The sequence below is a fragment of the Lemur catta genome, chromosome 1 (genome assembly GCF_020740605.2).
Source record: "Lemur catta isolate mLemCat1 chromosome 1, mLemCat1.pri, whole genome shotgun sequence".
NCBI lineage: Eukaryota > Metazoa > Chordata > Mammalia > Primates > Lemuridae > Lemur > Lemur catta.
The window spans coordinates 277947863-277968155 of record NC_059128.1 but is presented as its reverse complement, the minus strand read 5'-3'; the positions used below and the strand labels follow the sequence as shown (position 1 = coordinate 277968155).

At 37.8% G+C, this 20293-nt stretch overlaps 1 protein-coding gene across 5 annotated transcripts in view; it reads right to left on the bottom strand.

Moving 5' to 3' along the window:
• Nucleotides 1-6760: 6760 nt before the first annotated feature.
• Nucleotides 6761-20293, bottom strand: part of MORC3 (MORC family CW-type zinc finger 3) — a 48147-nt gene continuing 34614 nt past the window's right edge. For 4 of the 5 annotated variants that reach the window (XM_045540640.1, XM_045540644.1, XM_045540643.1 and 1 more), the window contains 4 exons: nt 18834-19003; nt 13500-14394; nt 10853-11010; nt 6761-8252 (listed from right to left, as the gene is read on the bottom strand). In XM_045540640.1, the coding sequence (XP_045396596.1) occupies nt 8099-8252; nt 10853-11010; nt 13500-14394; nt 18834-19003 (1377 nt within the window). In that variant the 3' untranslated portion in view covers nt 6761-8098. The remainder of the gene's footprint in view (nt 8253-10852; nt 11011-13499; nt 14395-18833; nt 19004-20293) is intronic. The other variant, XM_045540641.1, reaches the window with a different exon arrangement.

Genomic DNA, 20293 nt, shown 5'->3' with positions numbered 1-20293 from the left:
AGCTTTCATAACCATGTGAGCCACTTCCCATAATAAATCTTCTCATATATTGTGGTATATATTGTATTGGTTCTGTTTTTCTGGAGAACTCTAACACACTGACACATGCAACAACATGGATGAAGAAATATTGTAATGAGCACAAGGAGGAACTGTTTCAAGTGATTGGCAAACACAGAAATTTGATAATACACCAAAGAAAGCTTACGTTTTCAGTCACTCTATGGCTAGAAATGATATTGGTATTATTACACATATATGTATATGTATGTATATATGCATATATTGGGAAGAGCAAATAATGTGATTAGGAATCAATATTTTCAGCAAAAGACAGGAATATACATTCTCTCTTTAAAAACAAAAAGGAAAGATTCCCAGTTCAGTCCACTAAAAAGGCCTAGAAGAAATGCCCAAACTAAAGTAAGTAAATATATCTGTGCCTAGATTATTATCCCTAAATATTTCCCACAGAAAGAACCAGAGATCCTTGAAGAAATGGCTGTCTCCAGGTCTAGAACAGGAAATTTATTAGATAATCCTGAAATACCTTGTTATACCAGAAAGCAAGAAAACCATCAAAGAAAACTAGGATTATGTAATAAGAACATAAGAGGGCCGGGCGCGGTGGCTCAAGCCTATAATCCCAGCACTCTGGGAGGCCGAGGCGGGAGGATCGCTCGAGGTCAGGAGTTCGAGACCAGCCTGAGCAAGAGCGAGACCCCGTCTCTACTAAAAATAGAAAGAAATTATCTGGACAACTAAAAATATATATAGAAAAAATTAGCCAGGCATGCCTGTAGTCCCAGCTACTCGGGAGGCTGAGACAGTAGCATCGTTTTAAGCCCAGGAGTTTGAGGTTGCTGTGAGCTAGGCTGATGCCATGGCACTCACTCTAGCCCGGAAACAGAGCGAGACTCTGTCTCAAAAAACAAAACAAAACAAAAAAACCTCCCAACAAAGAAAATCCCTGGCTTCACTGGTAAATTCTACCAAACATTTAAAAAAGAATCAACACCACAATGCTTCTAAAACTCTTCCAAAAAATTTAAGACAAAACACTTCCTAACTCATTCTATGAGGCCAGCATTATCCTGATACCAATGTCATACAAAAAGCCACTACAAGAAAACTAAAGACCAATATCCCTTTTGAACATTGATGCAAAAACCCTCAACAAAATACTAGCAAACTGAATTCAGTAACATATTAAAAGGACTATATACCATGACCAAGTGGGATTTATTCCCAGAATAGACGCTGGAATATTACCTTACTCCATATACAAAAATTAACTCAAAATGGATCAAAGACCTAACCATAAGAGCTAAACTATAAAACTCTTAAGAAGAAAACAGGAGAAACACTTCATGGCACTGAATTAGTTAATGACTTCTTGGATATGACACCAAAAGCCCAAGCAGTAACAACAAAAAATAGGACTTCACAAAAACTAAAAACTATTGTGTATCAAAGGACACTATCAAGAGTGCAAACTCAACCCACAAAATGGGCCGGGCGTGGTGGCTCACACCTGTAATCCTAGCACTCTGGGAGGCCGAGGTGGGAGGATTGATCAAGGTCAGGAGTTGGAGACCAACCTGAGCAAGAGTGAGACTCCGTCTCTACTAAAAATAGAAAGAAATTATCTGGACAACTAAAAATATATATAGAAAAAATTAGCCGGGCACGGTGGTGCATGCCTGCAGTCCCAGCTACTCAGGAGGCTGAGGCAGAAGGATTGCTTGAGCCCGGGAGTTTGAGGTTGCTGTGAGCTAGGCTGACACAAGGGCACTCATTCTAGCCTGGGCAACAGAGTGAGACGCTATCTCAAAAACAAAAACAAACAAACAAACAAAAAAAAAAAACCAATCCACAAAACGGGAGAAAAGATTTGCAAAGCATGTATCTGATAAGGGATTTTTATCCAGAATATGTATTTTTAAAACTCCTACAACTCAACAAAAAAAACCCAACCCAAATCAAAAATGGGCAAAGAACTTGAATACATATTTCTCCAAAGAAGATACACAAATGGCTAATAAGCACATTAAAATATGATCACCATCAGTAGCTGTTAGAGAAATGCACATCAAAACCATAATGAGATACCACTTCACACCCCTTAGGATTATCATCAATAAAGAGAAGTTAACAGTGTTGGAAATGTGAAGAAGCTGAAATCCTTCTGCATTGCTAGTGGGTATGTAAAATAGTGTAGCCTCTGTGGAAAGGTTTAGAGATTCCTCAAAAAATTGAACACAGAATTACCATATAATTCAGCAATTCTGCCTCTAGGTATATACCCATAAGAATTGAAAGCAGGAACTCGAACAGATACTTATACAACAATGCTCACAGCAGAATTTTTTGTAATTTTTTTTTTTTTTTAAGAGACAGGGTCTTGCTCTGTCACTCAGGCTAAAGAGTGATCATAGCTGTTACCCTGAACTTGTGAGTGCAAGTATTCCTCCCAACTCAGCCTCCTGAGTAGCTAGGACTACAGGTGCACAACACACCATGCCTGGCTTTTTATAGAGATAGGGTCTTGTTATGTTGCCAGGCTGGTCTCAAATTCATGGGCTCAAGCGATCCTCCCACCTCAGCTTCTCAAAGTGCTGGGATTACAGGTGTGAGCCACCATGCTTGGCCATCACAGCAGCATTTTTCATAATTGCCAAAAGATGGAATCAACCCCAATGTCCATGGACAGATGAATGGATAAATAAAAATGTTGTACCAATGGAATATCATTCAGCCCTAAAAAGGAATGAAATTCTGATACATGCTACAACTTGGATGAAACTTAAAAACATGCAAAAGGATATAAGCCAGATACAAAAGGCCAAATATTATGTGATTCCATTTATACGAGGTACCTAGAATAAACAAATTCAGACACTGACAGTAAAGGTTATTATGTGATTCCATTTATATGAGGTACCTAGAATAAACAAATGCATAGATACTGACAGTAAAGGTTACTGGGGGGGAGGGGAAAACGGGAAGTTATTGTTTAATGGGTAGAATTTCTCTTTGGGATGTTGAAAAAGTTCTGGAAATGGACAGTGGTGATGGCTGCACAACAATGTGAATTGTACGTAACGCTGCTGACTTGTGACTTAAAAATGATTAAATGGTACATTTCCTTATGTATATTTTACCACCATGACAAAAAAAAAAAGATTTTAACACACACAAAAATATTATGGGAAGGGGTAAATAAATAGGGGTGTAGATAAAATAAGATTGATCATGACTTGAAAATTGTTAAAATGGGTACACAGGAGTTCATTATAATCATTTCTCTATTTTTATATATGTTTGAAAATTCCCAAAATGTTTAAAATATCTGATATTGAAAAAAAATCAACTTAAAAACATAGTCAACTAAAGGGAAATGATGAACTACTAGATAAGACTATTATAATGAATACAATGTATAGTAATTCTATTATATACTTTAGATAACATAATTACATATCACTATATAATTTAAAATTATATATAACTTATTCTTGTCCTAGGCCCCTGTATCTCAACCTTGAAAAAGAGGGAAGAGGTATGGTTATGTCAGACTCTGTCACTTTTGCTGTCAGCTGGTTAGACAACTCACACTACTCCCTGAACTCCAAACTGGGCATATCTCACAGAGTTTTCATTCTGCAGTCTGTAAACACTTCTCCCCTAGAATTGATCTGTCATACAGCAACCTGAGAACAATGCTCTACAGTATCTTAACTGCCTCCAAGAACGAAACATTTTGAGAAATATTCCACTTCAAGGGGGGTCGCAAAAACAAGGGACAATTGCCTATACAGAAAAATATAAACCTGAATTACTTCAATTTAGCCTTGGTTCAAATCACAGTACTAAGCAAGGGCCACACTTCCAACAGCATGTAACAGGAATCCCATTGGAGACTAGGGAAGACTGTTGTTTCAAGTACTTTGTGAATATAAAGCACCATTTCATTTGTCATGAAGATATAGACAAATTCTGGATGTTTACATACTGAAGACATTCAAAACCTAAACATTAGCCAGGTTGAGGTAAAAGTCCTCTTTAAAGTTTAAATTTCTACTGTATATTGTTACCATGATACAGTCCTGACTACTTTGCAAGGAATTCTATGGCTCCAAAAGGTTCCTTTTTAATTAATACAGAAGGAAAACACTGAACCTTGAGGCTATACTAGTTCTACCTTTTTAGATGGGAAACTGCATTTACTCACAACTCATTCTTATCAGAATGTGTTGTAGAAAATTAAGTTGTAACTCACACTCTAGTTTTGTAATGGTTAATTCATTCTCTATGAACCTACTCATTTAATAATTTCACCTGTGTTTTAATGACTTTACTAAGATTCTGTCTCCTTGGGCTTTGACTTTCTTCTTACAGGCTAGTGTATGAAAATTAATTTTGTGACCAATAAATTTAATTCTGAAAATTAATATATATTTTTTCCTCTATGTAAACCAGATATTACTGGCACTCCTTTTGTGAGTTGTGGGTAATGTCCAAAAAATGAATAGGAGTTGTTTGGGTAGTGTTTGTGGCCAAATTAACACAAGCTTTTAGCTTCTTTACAGCAATAAGACAAAGAACCCAACAGAAAATATGCAAAAAATATGATATAGTATGCCAAGAAATTTTTTTTTTGACAGGGTTTTGCTCTGTTGCCCAGGCTGGAGCCCAGCTTGCTGTAACCTTGAAATCCTGGGCTCAAACAATCCTTCCAGCTCAGCCTCCCAAGTAGCTGGGATTACAGGTGTGCATCATCATGCCTGGCTAATTTTTTTTGTTTTTTTGTAGAGACAGGGTCTTGCTATGTTGCCCAGGCCAGTCTCAAAGTCCTGACCTCAAGCAATCCTCCTGCCTCCGCCTCCCAAAGTGCTGGGATTACAGGCATAAGCCTGCACCTGGCTCAGAAAAAAACTAAAATGACCAATAAAAAGCATATGAAAACATGTCAACCTGAAGCACAAAACAAAAAATAAATAAAAATTTTAAAAATGCAAGCTTTCATTTTTTCACATACTACATTAGCAAAAATAAATTTGATGGGGATCTTGAAGGAAAAAAACACTCATATTTTTATTACTCATAGCAGTATAAATTCCTCCAACTTTTCTTGGATGGCAACATTTATTAAAATGTACATAACATACACTCTTTTGACCTATCAATACTCACTGCAAAGAATTTACACTGTGGATACATCTGAAAAAGTAGGTGTGGTGTGTATTTATTAATTTCCACAGTATAGTTTTATAATGCCAAAAGATTAGAAATAAATGAGGATTAGGAGCACATTCATACCATGGAATGTTATGAAGCTTTTTGAAAGAATGATATGGAAATGTCAAGTTAGCAATCATATATGGTATAACATCTTTGTGTAAATATTGATTCGGTATTTTCTGGGAGGACATACAAAAACCAATAGTGGTAGGTAACCTTAGAGAGGTGATGGAGAACAGTCTTTTATATAGTTCCACTGACATTTCTAACTGGAGAACTACTCTGCTTCCTGCCCCTCATCTCTGCTTGTCCAAATGAGAAATGGGCCATCCTGAGTTTGTCTCATGAACCTGAATTCACTGCCTCTAAATACTCACCAACAGAAGAAACAGATCTATGGTTCTCAGCTTGGATGACACACTGGAATTAACCAGGGAAGCCTTAAAAAATACTGTTATCTGGATCCAACCCTCAAAAACACTGACTTATATAGTATGGGGGCAGCCTCACTTTGGGAGGTCTAAAAACTCCTCAGGTGATTCTAACATGCAGCCAGTGGTGGGAATCAGCAGTATAGATCACTTAAATGATTCCTCAATGTCATGATCCAAGTGTAAGGGGGCTGTGTGATAGCAAGAATCAAGCGTCTGAGACCATGGGTAGTGTCAACAGCAGGACCTGCCACATAAGGAATTAAGTCCAAAGGAAGAACAGGCCACACCACTCCTGCTCCGTGCACTCACTTGGCTTCCACTAATTTTGTAGCCTTAGCTGACTAAAGCAAGTCCTGTTTGTAGAGACCGTGGACTGTTTTAGCATACTTCCTCGTATGTTTTTTGCTTTAAAGTAGTAAATGTTACTTTAAGCAACATCGCCCATACTGTCCCCACACTGGCCTTTTACAAATTTAACAACAAAGATAGGTTTATATACCATGAGAGCCCATGTTCTTGTTCTGTTAAACAAAAGTTGCTATGTCTGAAATTGTTAACCACTTTTTCAAAGTCTCATATTTTGGGACTATTTCAATATTTTTTAAAAGGTGAAAAATTTGTAAGTACTTGCAAAGAATCAATTCAGCAAGCAAGTTCCTCTTACTACTCCTATGATTAAAATTTCCATCAAGCCAGATAACAGCCATAAAAATACATTTTTGCAAGAATATAGAAGCTGACCAAAAGGAAGGGAAAAATAGAAAATTCTAAAAAGAACCATTAAACTTAAATATGAACAAACTTGTACATACCTTACATAGTTGCTATTACTATTTAGGCAAGGTTTCTCTAGATTAAATGATTTATGCAAAGAAATATCTTCTTGAATACAGAACACACACATACTCCCTCTTGAGAAAGACAAGCTCAGCCTTAGAGTCTTAAGTCTTAGTCTTCGAAACATAACTTGTAATTAACATAGTAAAATAAGCTCAACTTGAGGATATAATAGGTACTTTCTTAGTTTTAAAAGAATTTGAGATTAATATTGAATTCTTTAAAAGTAATATCTGAAGAGTTAACCATCATATATTTTTATTTTATTACAAGATATCTTAAAATTTGGGTAATTACAATCGTGACAGAAAACCAGCTTCATACCAAAAATACACTTTCAATTACTTCATCAAGCAAATAAAAACAATCTTCATTTATTTGCTCTTTCCAGAAGTTATTGTACAATAAAAATTTAATATAAGGACAGACATGTGATTAAGCATACATACAAAATGAACACGTACAGAATGTTCAAAAACAAAAGTAAAAATAAATAGCAATGATAAAACTTTGGAAAAAATAATGCACGTTTTAGTTGTGGAAAATATGACTCTTATATATACACAGTTATACTTAATAGAAAGCCATCTTTAAAATTGCACAAAACATGATACCAATAAAGTATAATATTTTATGGCATATAATACTATATTCCTAGGGAGGAAGTTTGTTCCTTAACTCCAGGATATAAAACACTTAGGTCTGTAATATAATAAAAGGTAATGTAGTATTGTTCGAGAAAGACTGTCTTCCTCACCTCACATTAACCTGTAGTAATCCTATAAAAGGCTGTACAGAAAATTTCACAAAAAGAAATATTAAATAATTATTGCACCCACTTCATGCTGACTAAACAGCCAAAAATGGGCTTCAAAGTAAACTTGATGGTCATTTAATATTTTCAATATTTTTATATTAAAGACCATTTCTTTGTTCTATAAAAACAGTTGTTTAGCCATGATTGCAAATCTCAGCACAAGAAAATCCTGGCAAAATGGAGTTGGCTTTTGCTTACCTTATTTTCATGAATAAAATATTTCAAGAGATAAGAATTTATAGAAAATAAAATTAATGCTCAATTCACTTACAACCACAGAGTCTTATCAGGAGTGTTATTACATTATTTAAAAATCCTATTTAAACTCCTTTATAAGAAAATCAAAGGTAACATTTCCATCTGTATTATGGCACAGCCCTCTCGATTCAGAGAAAAATACGCTTTGGGGTACCAGAAAAAATTGCACAAAGCTTAGGGGCAACCTGAAAAGCTCTTCGTGAAAAACACTTATGTACTCTAGGGCAATAAAAAAATATGTGCAGACTTAATTACAAATATTTACATTCAAAACAGAATCATGAGTTAGCGGCAGCTGCTCAATACCAACAATTCACAGGTATTTCAAAAGGTATGATAATGTGTCCACAGTGTGTGTGTCCACACTTGAATGCATAGATTACAGGGAAGATTATGGTTCTTCAGTCTGTTACCTATCATATTTACAAAAACAAAATTGTTTACCATTTGAAAGCTGTATGATCAAAAGAACTGAGCAAATATTTTATTATCTTACATGAAATATACCTTAAGTACTACTGATTTCAGTCATTTGCTCAACAACTTGTCCTAAAATCTCATCAACTACATCAACATCATAATTCACTTGCTGAAGATCAAGATCAGGCACAATCATAGCCAGCAGTTGTCCTACATTAACTCGAAGAGATCGAAGTTTGATGCTGCAAATACAAATATTAAATTAGATTTATATTAGATGAGTATTATAATACAGGTAAATATTCATGTAAAACTTAAAAATTAAAAGTGAAATATTAAAATCAAATCTCTTTAGAATGAGAAACAATTACACAAAAAGAAAAGCAAAACTTCCTCTAGAATAGCAAGTGGTCCCCAACCTTTTTGGCGCCAGGGACTGGTTTCATGGAAGACAATTCTTCCATTTTCGGGGGGCAGTGTGCCACGGCAGCAGTGATGCCAGCCGCTACCCCTCCATTCCTAAGTTTCACGGAAGACAATTTTTCCACTGGAGGGGGTGGTGTGGGTTGTGTGTGTGTGCAGGTGGCAGTGGTGTGGGTGGCAGAGCTCTGTGACCCTGGGGTTTGGGACCACAGTTCTATAAAACATCCATAATTGTATAAGAGGAAAAAAATGGTTCTGTAGTCAAATAAGCTTACAAAACATTGGGTTGAATAATGGTAGATAAGCTTTTTTATATTGTAGGACTTCTCTGAACCTATTATGTGCTCAAGTTCCTGACAATCTATTTTATTCTGTATTTACAAAGAACACTGTTTTGTTGAAAACACTGGGAAACCTTAAACTAAGATGATCATTAACATTCATTCCAAGTCTATGAATGTCAACATTCTATACTTTAAAAAAAAATTGCCAAAAAGCACTTAAGCAATAAATACCTGAACTATATGGCAGCCTTTGCCTTTAAGATTGTGTTAGACACATGGAATGAGTGTTACAGTGGTTCTTCCCTGCCCCCCACAATACTGCAAGTCCATATTTAATTCAGATCCTGATTATTTTTCTAGGGTATAAATCTCTGAAGGGGTCATGATGCTTATCCTTGGTTGACAATGCAGAAAAATGTGATTTTGAGCATGTTAGTTTTTTGAGCTTTCATGGTAAGATTGATTCCATTGGGCCTTTGATAAAACTTTACATCATTCCCCATGCCAACCATTTATTATCCAAGCTTTCCAATCATCTTCAACCAAGGGCCTATGATTCAAATTCCTTTCTGCTTTGCTTTCCAGAAGTTACGAGCCATTCTATGTCCTATCAAGAATATCCTCTGTTATAACCAAAACTTTTTACCTACGTGAAAAGCAGACAAATGACTAGTATAACCCTCTTACCCATCCTTTCCCTTAAGTCTTTGTCCCTGGCTGCTTCCTGCTGTCTAATGGACGTGTCATGGATTCCTATTTTTAATGTCTAGATCAGCACCATCCAGGAGAAATAATGCCAGTTCCATATTCAATTTTAAACATTCTAACAACCAATTAAAAAGCAAAAGGAAAAAGTGAATTTTAGTACTGTATTTTATTTAGCCTAATGTAGCCAAAGTATTGTCATTTCATCATGTACTCACAATAAACTTTATTAATAAGGTATTTTACATCTTTCATACCAGGCCTGCAAAAGCCAGTGTGTGTTTTATACTTAAAGCATACCCTAATTCAAACTAGCCACATTTCAAGTGTCAACAGCATCATGTGGCTACTGTCTACCATATTGGAAAATATAGGACTCAAAGACTACTAGTTACTCAGAGTTTAGTGTGCAAGAGAATCATCTGGGAACTTGTTTAAAGCAGTTTCTAATTCAATAAATTGCAGTAGGACCCATTTCTATAAGCACCATAGATGCTTGTGGTCCTCATTTTCAGAAACACTGATCAAGACTCTTTTTTTTTTTTTTACCCCTTGCCTCCATGCTTATATGCACTGCTCTTCTGTTTCCATGAACAGATTTAACGAAATCCTTGAAAAAGTTAAGTGAAAAGACAAAGTAACATGAGTACTGTCAAGTGAGGGTGGCAAGGAGATATTTCTAAGCAACAGACCTTTTAGGTCTCAAGTCATATGATGATATAAGCAGGTAGAGCTGCACAATTTTAGCCTTTAATAACTATTTTTGAATGGTATGCCATCAACACGCCACTCACACTGCCATTCCCTGAACCTCTGCTTCCTCCACTATTAAAAATGAATCTAAACAGAACCCCAGGCCCATTTTATATCTTACTGAAATAGGATAATCATTCATTTGCTGTCGACTTGTTTTAGTAGGATTTCCTCCTAATATTACCTAAATTGTGGCAATTTTTAATAATTTTATGGTTTCCTAAAAGTTAAGATTAGGGAGGACAAACAGTGAAATAAGGATAGCAATCTATAAAGAAATGGTGCCAAGTATGAAATCAAAAGAAAAAACAAATCAAGTTGAAAAAGTAAGTTTCAGTAACAGTCCCATCTGCTAGTCATGGCCAAATTCACCCCATTCTTCAAGACCAAGCTCAATTTTCACTTTTCCCCCAAAAACTTTCCAAACCACTCTGACCAATCAAATGCTTATTTCCTTCTAAATTTCCACTCCACTTAATTAAGAACCTAAACAGTCAGCAACTTGAAGGGAAGGATGGTGACATGTTACTTCTTTTGTACCTCTCTCATAATGTTGAGGTCACAGTGGACAATCAACAACTTCTTTTGACAGAAAATTATCTGTGTGATATGTGCTAGCACATAAAATTAGTATGCTAACCATAACTGCAGCCCCAGCAAAATGCCTCACATATTACCTTTCCCCATCCATGTAATTTACAGACTCCTCAATGTTACTTGAAGTTGAAACATCTGTTGCTGTCTGCTGACTTGTAGATTTTAATTGTTCAATTTGTGTTTTGAGTTCTTCACACTGTGAACGGATTTGTGATTTTTCCACTTCTAATAATTCAACCTGACAAAAAATATAAATGAATTTTATAACTGTAAATTTGAAAATACTAATGTCAAAGTGCAAATTTAAGCTAAGAAATGTAGAGAACCTGACTGATAAAATTACCAACTATCGAAACATATTAAAACACACATAAAAGTCAATAATTTTCTATAAACAAAGCTTCCTTTCTTTTCTTTTCTTTTTTTTTTGAGACAGAGTCTCGCTCTGTTGCCCGGGCTAGAGTGAGTGCCATGGCATCAGCCTAGCTCACAGCAACCTCAGACTCCTGGGCTTAAGCGATCCTACTGCCTCAGCCTCCCGAGTAGCTGGGACTACAGGCATGCGCCACCATGCCCAGCTAATTTTTTCTATATATATTTTTAGTTGGCCAGATAATTTCTTTCTATTTTTTTAGTAGAGACGGGGTCTCACTCTTGCTCAGGCTGGTCTCGAACTCCTGACCTCGAGCGATCCACCTGCCTCGGCCTCCCAGAGTGCTAGGATTACAGGTGTGAGCCACCGCGCCCGGCCTAAAGCTTCCTTTCTTTATAGTTTTACTTCTGTATCTTTTTACACTGAGAGAACACAAAATATTAATTACCACTTCACTAAAAATAAGTGGTACCTAGAAACTGAAAAACCAAGATACTAATGTCCAAATTATGTTAATGTCACAGTGGCTTTCATGTCTTACACACTCACCAGCTATAAGTTACAACAGTGACTTTATACTGACTTTTATATACAATCCCTGACTTAGGATTCAACTTTACTATGGTGCAGAAGCAATATCCATTCAGTAGAAACCACACCTTGAGTACCCATATAACCATTCTGTTTTTCACTTTTATTACAGTATTCAATAAATTACATGAGATATTCAACATTATATAAAATAGATTTTGTGTTAGATGATTTTGCCCAACTATAGGCTAATCCCAGTGTTCCAAGCACACTGCAGCTAAGCTATGATGTCAGGTAGGTGATGTGTATAAAATGCATTTTTGACTTAATATTTTCAGCTTACAATGGTTTACTGGGAGGTAACCCCATGGTAAGTCAAGGAGCCTCTCTATTTTACGAATTAGCTTCTGAGTGAACACATCAAAATCTGTGTTTGAATAAGCAGTTACATCACTATATTTTCAGGAAGAGTGAGTACAACACCACACTGTTGGTTTCCAAAAAACTCCTTTCAGCAGGAAACTCTTTCAAAGGCCACACACACATACAAAATACATAAAACAGATAAAAAAGGAGCTACTTGAATTTGAAGTGGGGGCATATGAAGAGCCTGTTACTTATCTCCTGATATTGTTTTTCTCCTTCTTCCTCAGTAAAAGAACTCTTGAATAAAGACTACATTTTCCAGGCAACCATTAGCCAGGTGACTAACTTGTGACAGATGGAATATAAGAAACTTCCAAAAACCCCACCCCCTTCTCTTTCCTGCTGCCTGGAATGTAGATATGATGGCTGGACCTGAAGAGCCATCTCATACCACAACTGCATGTTGAGAAGCAAAGCAATAATGCAGAAGGTCCTACATCTCTGATAACCATGGAAGCTACCACTTTATTTGGGTATCATGCCACTTGCACACAAACCTAATCCTAACACAGAGTGCATGATTAAAATGAGGATACGCCAGGCATGGTGGCTCACGCCTGTAATCCTAGCACTCTGGGAGGCTGAGGCGGGAGGATCATTTGAGCTCAGGAGTTCAAGACCAGCCTGAGCAAGAGTGAGACCCCATCTCTACTAAAAATAGAAAGAAATTAGCTGGGCAACTAAAAACAGAAAAACAAAAATTAGCTGGACGTGGTGGCACATGCCTGTAGTCCCAGCTACTTGGGAGTCTGAGGCAAGAGGATCGCTTGAGCCCAGGAGTTTGAGGTTGCTGTGAGCTAGGCTGACACCATGGCACTCTACCCAGGGCGACAGAGTGAGACTCTGTCTCAAAAAAAAAAAAAAATGAGGATACCACCATCTACCTCGAATGGTTATTTTAAGGCATGTTAATAATGAACATAGGCTGGGCACAGTGGCTCATGCCTGTTCCCAGAACTTTGGGAGGCTGAGGCTGAGTTCAAGACCAGCCTGGGCAACATAGCAAGACCTTGTCTCTAAAATAACAATAATAATAATGATGAATGTAAAGTTCCTACTATATTAACTATCTTAATGGGGATACTGGTATTCTAAGCAGGATAATTCTTCATTGTATATCAATGTTCTGTGTGCTATGGGCCATTTACCGTACTTGACCACCACTCATTATTTTCCAGCAATGCACATTTCCTCAAGACACTGAAAGAACCCAAACTGTCCTTACAGATTTCCATATGGCCCCAGGAGGCCCACTCTTCAGTTGAGAACCAGTAGAGTAACAAACAATAAACAGAATTATTATTAAGTGAAAGTATTCTAATCTAGCATTTGGCAGTTCTTTAAGGTTTAAATGACCCTGGATTCCCATGACTATATGTTAGGATGATATAACTCACCTCGCTTTTATACTGGTCCCTCTCAACAGTGCATTTGTCCAGTTGTCTAAATACATCATCAAGCTGCACAGCCATTTCATCCATTTCACTTTTACTCTCACTATTGGAACACTGACCACACTCAGCCTTTACATGTTGCAAAGCACTACATTGTTTTTTCAGCCTTTCTATTTCTTCCAAAGCTTGCTGATACTGATACGCCATATGGTCTGGACTTTCAGATTTGCCATTAATACTTTCAAGTAAAAATACAGCATCAGTCTCAGTAGATTGATGGCAAGTTTCCTTCTTCACATATTTGTCATTCATTTCTAGTATCCTCTGTTGTAACACATTGATTTGGTCAGTAAACATATGACACTGTCTTTTATAATTTTCTTTTTCTTGGGTGACTAGAAGTAGCTCATTTCTCAGTTCTTGTAATTGGCACCCAACATCATCTGCAGATTTATCAAAGGTTTCTTGGGTTTCAGGTATCTTTGCTTCGGCTTCTACACAGGAGGGCAGTGTTACTGTATCATTTCTTCTGTCTATCTCATCTTCAATAGTTTCTTCCTTTTTAACAACTAAATTTGGTACTTCAGTCTGGGTGGCTGCAGTATTTCCCTGATCACACTTGTATGACGAAGTGCTTGTTGAACTAGCCTGGCCACAAGGTTCACTATCACCCACCAACTCGACCTGAACATTACTTTGCTCAATGTGACTCTGTTCCGATTTCGTGTCAACATCTTGATCTACTGCAGGTTTGGGGGTACTGTTTTCTTCTAAGATGATGACATCTTCATCATCATCGTCATTTTTATAAACTGAATTTTCAAATGCTTGATTACTCAATCTCCGATTCTTTGCAGCATTCAAAATTGAGGAACGAGTAGAAAGTCTGCGTTTGAGGCTGGAAAAAATTTTATATGTAAGGTTATAAAACATGAATATGAACAAAATAGAAGACCTTTAAGTAATCATTCTAATGAATGAGGTATTATAACAGTTTTATAACTATTTTGAAATTCTAAGAAATGCCCAGGCTCATTTTTTTAAATGACACATTGTACAGTACTGACCATTGATTTAATGAAATAGAGATTTTTCTCCTTTTACAGATGAAGAATCAATTGACTACTGAGATCTCTTTGAAGTACCAGATCTGTAAACTGCTAAACATTTCTTCATCTGATGTCCTCTAGGCATTTCAATGTATACATATCCAAAGAAGAACATTACCTACCCTAGGACCATTCTTTGTATTCTCAAGCTTTGGGAATGGCATTGCCATCTTTATTTGCTCATCATATCCAGTGATCAAAGATAAGCCATAAAGCAAACCAGTATTCCCTATCCTTTTTATATAAAACAATTTTCCCTAAAGTAAAAATTGTCTCATTTGCTTCATTTGCATAGTTTCCTGTAAATTTATCTATCACCACTGGATTACGTTTGTCCATACTTGGAGGCCTCCTCCAAGATCTCAATCCTCTTTCTTGCAATTACTCTCTCATACTGAGGGAGCACAACCTCCAATAGCATCTTGAGAAAAGGTACGTGGGACATAACAAATGTGAAAAGCATTCTTACTCTCCTTTCAAGTTTATTGCTGGCTTGGCTTTCAGATGGACTTCCAAGTTGAAAATTATTTTCTCAAAAATTTAAAAGCATCACTCCACTTTCATTTATCATTCAGTGTTTCTGCCATTCTAATTTTTGATCTTTTGCTGGTAATCTGTGTTCTTCCTCTCTGAAAACAATCTTCCTTTGCCCTTGTGTTTTAAAATATCATGACGCGCCTGGCGCGGTGGCTCACGCCTGTAATCCTAACACTCTGAGAGGCCGAGGCGAGTGGATTGCTTGAGGTCAGGAGTTCGAGACTAGCCTGAGCAAGAGCGAGACCCCGTCTCTACTAAAAATAGAAAGAAATGATCTGGACAGCTAAAAATATATAGAAAAAATTAGCCGGGCATGGTGGCACATGCCTGTAGTTCCAGCTACTCGAGAGGCTGAGGCAGAAGGATTGCTTGAACCCAGGAGTTTGAGGTTGCTGTGAGCTAGGCTGATGCCACGACATTCTAGCCAGGGCAAAAGAGCAAGACTCTGTCTCAAAATAAATAAATAAATAAAATATCATGACGATAGGCCTTGAGATGGATCTTTTTCCAGACATTATGCTCTGTATTTAAGGGAAATTAAGTATTTCTGGTATGATTTCCTCCCCCTCCCTTTTTTTCTGATTTCCCATTCTTAACTCCCTTATTCAAATGTTGGCCCTCTTGTACTGATACTTTGTCTTTATCTTCCAACTGTTTATCTTTTATTTATTTATTTTTTTGAGACAGAGTCTCACTCTGCTCCCCAGGCTAGAGTGCCGTGGCGTCAGCCCAGCTCACAGCAACCTCCAACTCCTGGGCTCAAGCAATCCTCCTGCCTCAGCCTCCCAAGTAGCTGGGACTACAGGCATGTGCCACCATGCCCAGCTAATTTGTTCTGTATATATTTTTTAGTTGCCTGGCTAATTTCTTTCTATTTTTAGTAGAGACGGGGTCTTGCTCTTGCTCAGGCTGGTCTCGAACTCCTGAGCTCAAACGATCCACCGGCCTCGGCCTCCCAGAGTGCTAGGATTACAGATGTGAGCCACCTCGCCTTGCCTGTTTATCTTCTTGTTCTAAGAGATTTGTCCAACATCTACCCCACTTCCCCCCAATACATTTCCCATTATTTTCTCCTACTCCCTTTGTTTCAGTTTGTTGTCCCATGTTGGAGATCAGACATCTGGTGATCCCCGGCTGTTTAAGAGTGAAACTGACTAGCAGCAGTGAGGGCTGAGCCTGTGAGTGAAAGGGTGCTCAAACTGCATTATCTAGGGCTTTTTGTGGGGCTGGTAGGGAGAGCCTATTGAAAGAAGAGAGGGACGGTAGATTGCTTACCACTCAGTATTCAAATTTCCCCTTACTCCCATTTTCCAAAACAATGGCTCACCTACATCTTCAGCAATAAAAACTACTTCAGAAAGGAAATTTCCTATCTTCCAAGAGAGGAAGAAAAGCAGAAGTATAAGACTCTGCAGGCTGGCAAGAGGTCTAAGCAGCGGTCCCCAACCTTTATGACACCAGGGACTGGTTTTGTGAAAGACAATTTTTCCAAGGGGGAGTGTCATTGCCTAGTCTCCACCTCAGATCATCAGGCATTGGATTCTCACAGAGAGTGCGCAAAATCGGGAACCCTTGCATGTGCAGTTTAGGAGGGGTTCGTGCTCCTATAAGGGTCTGCTGTCGCCACGGATCTGACGGAGGGCAGGGCTCGGGTGATGGGGATCAGCTGTGGACGCAGGTGGGGCTCTGCTCGCTGTCCTCCTGCTGTGCGGCCTGGTTCCTGGTGGCCACGGACCACAGGTCTAGAGAACAACTTTTCCTTAAACTTCCAAAGCAAGCCTCTTGTTTTCACCCCTATCTTCTACCTGCAGCAGTACCCAATGTTTCCAAGTTCTGAGACTTTCTAGGGATCTGTGGAGTAAATCAGTTTGCTTCTTGTCGTATTTCTACCCTCGTCCAGCGGGCTTAGGTTTCAGATTTCTCTGGTTTGCTTTATCAGTTATCTCATTTACTCTGCCCCGTTTAATTTGCCTATTATTTTTCTTACCAGGCTAATTCCTATTTGTCTTTCCTAAGGCTGAATTTAGGTACCATCTTTCCACAAACTTTGGCTTTATAAATTTAACAATAAATACAGGCTTTACAAATTGTTTAAGGAAAAATTTCCCTCTTTATTCTCTTCTTCCATTTTGATGGAAGCCAAATTTTAAAATATTTTCTCTTGTCTGTAAACTACAGAACCATCTTTAAAATGAAAATCCAAGATTATGCAGACCAATTAAAAAAAAAAATCACACAAGTTCTTAATTAAGAATCAATCCAGGCCAGGCGCAGTGGCTCACGCCTGTAATCCTAGCACTCTGGGAGGCGGAGGCGGGCGGATCGTTTGAGCTCAGGAGTTCGAAACCAGCCTGAGCAAGAGCGAGACCCCATCTCTACTAAAAATAGAAAGAAATGATCTGGACAACTAAAAATATATATAGAAAAAAATCAGGTATGGTGGCGCATGCCTGTAGTCCCAGCTACTTGGGAGGCTGAGGCAGAAGGATCGCTTGAGCCCAGAAGTTTGAGGTTGCTGCGAGCTAGGCTGACGCCACGACACTCTAGCCTGGGCAACAGAGTGAGACTCTGTCTCAAAGAAAAAAAAAAAAAGAATCAATCCAGCTCCAAAATGAGTCACCAATACACAGGCTATAAAGAGTAAACTATTTTAGATTATGCGTTCCTTCATTTATATATGCATAAAGGCAGTTAGTTATTTATAATCTTCCTTGAGGTCAAAAATTCCTGTGAGAATTTGATGAAGATTATAAAACCTCTATGAAAATCTGACCCCACTATCTCAAAGAACCTTGTATCAGTGTTCCTCTTTCAATAACATCAGATGTGGTTGGTCTGGTCTACTAGTTCCTAGACATCATGCTCATTCTTCTTCTTTACGTTTGTTCATTCTATTACCTTGGAATAGGCCACCTATGCAGAGAACTGTACTGTTTTGAGAACTTCAGGCACCGACCTAAGTAATGCTTCATCACAAAGCCTTTCCTGACCATTCAAGATGGATAACTATTCATTCATATGTGTCACTTATACCATTCCTTCTCCCTTCCTTCTCCAAACCAAATACAGTATGCCTACACTAAGAACTTTTGGGTCACAACTGACATTACAGTGTTGTACTGTTAATTGCTTCAACTTTTTCTTTTTTGAGATGGAGTCTTGTTCTGTTGCCCAGCTAGAGTGCCTAAAATTCCTGGGCTCAAGTGGTCCTCCTACTTCAGCCTCCCCAGTAGCTGGGACTACAAGCATGCACCACCACGCCCGGCTAAATTTTTCTATTTTTAGTAGAGACAGGGTCTCACTCTTGCTTAGGCTGGTATCAGACTTCTGAGCTCAAGCAATCTTGCTGCCTCAGCCTCCTAGAGTGTTAGGACTACAGGCGTGAGCCAACTTTTTCTTTACTTAGATACTGATCATCTTAAAAAAAGGAATTTTCATACTATATAGAAGCTCAAAGAGGTGAAATCTGATCAAGCTCCCATGAATACAATTATTTTTTTAGCTAATTTAAATAGGTGGCAGAAGTGGGGTGGGAGTAAGTTTAGACCCTAAAAGTGAAGTAAATTGTCCTTAAGACTTTTTATATTCGCATAACCTACAAATCCCTAGAACTGCATTACTGCCATAGAAGTGTCAAGTAAAGGCTCTTTTTAATATTCCCCAAATGGAAAAACACATCTTAGCTACTGACCTGTTGCTCTCAGGTTCAGACTGGGATGAAACTCGATGATTATTTATAAGTCTCGTTGTGTAAGAATTTGCTGTTTCTGAAAGATGTCCTCTTGAAACACTTTCCCTTGCAGGAGAAAAGCTCTGACTTGAAACAGGGGTTGTCCGAAACAACAGTTCAGGATTAATCTGCTAGAGGGGAATAAAACTTAAAGGAATTATTTTAATTCTACATACCCAAACAGAAGATATAATCTTCCTTCTCCCTCTTATCCCAGAAGACACTGAGAACCATCCTAAACATGTCAACTCCTTGAACTACACCCCCATGGATTGACAAATAGACCAATGAGCCAAATCCAGCCTGCAGGTACGCTAAGAATGGTTTTACATTTTTAAAGGCTGTGAACTAAACAAAACAACAAAGCAAAGAATATGCAACAGAGACTGTGTGGCCCACTAAACCAAAAAGATTTACTATGCTGTGATCCCTATAACTATAGGACTTATCAAGATATAATAAACTTATTTTTCTAAGACAAGGAAATTGAGTATAACCAGAGACACTGCCTATAAAAACCAAAGCCTACTGTTCTTTTCCTCTAGTTCTATTCTCACCCTCAAACCATCAGCATTATTCTAGAAAACACTTCAGTGAAATTATAAACAAACAAACACATCTGCAGCAGACCAAAACTTCTTACTTAAGAAGTACACAACTACCCACTCAATGCACAGACAGTCCACAACTTATGACTGTTCAACTTTATGATGGTGAAGAAAGCGATACCCATTCAGCAGAAACCAAACTTTGAGTACCCACATAACCATTCCGGTTTTCACTTTCAGTATAGCATTCAATAAATTACATGAGATATTCAACACTTTATCATAAAATAGACTGTTTTAGATTATTTTGCCCAACTGTAGACTAATGTAAGTGTTCTGGGCACCCTGAAGGTAGGCTAGGGCAAGCTATGATGTTTGGTAGGTGAGGTGTTTTAAATGCGTTTTCAGCTTAACAGTATTTTCAACTTATGTTGGGCTTATTGGGCTGTAACCCCATCATAAGTCAAGGCGCATGTATACTTGACCAAGGCTCTTTAACACTAGTAGGCATTAAGAAAGAAATGGAAAGGCCTGACAGAGTAGTCAACAAAGAGGAAGAAAAACATTGTTGTTTTTGTCCAGGTTAGCATTAACACATGGCTTCCGGGGTATTCCTTTGTGACTTTTTCCTTAACTGCCTACCTAACAATAAGATTTTCAATAGAGTGTTTCTCTTTCCTCAGAAGATACCCAACTAAACAATAAAAATGAACAGTTTGAATGACATTGTTGTGTTAAGAAGTTAAAGTTGGAATGGAGGGCAAGGAACTGAATAAACCAGATCCCTTCGATATGTTATATAAGCCCTTAACATCAATATTCAGCATTGGTTAAACTAAGTACTACCCAATATAAGACACAGCTATAAAATGA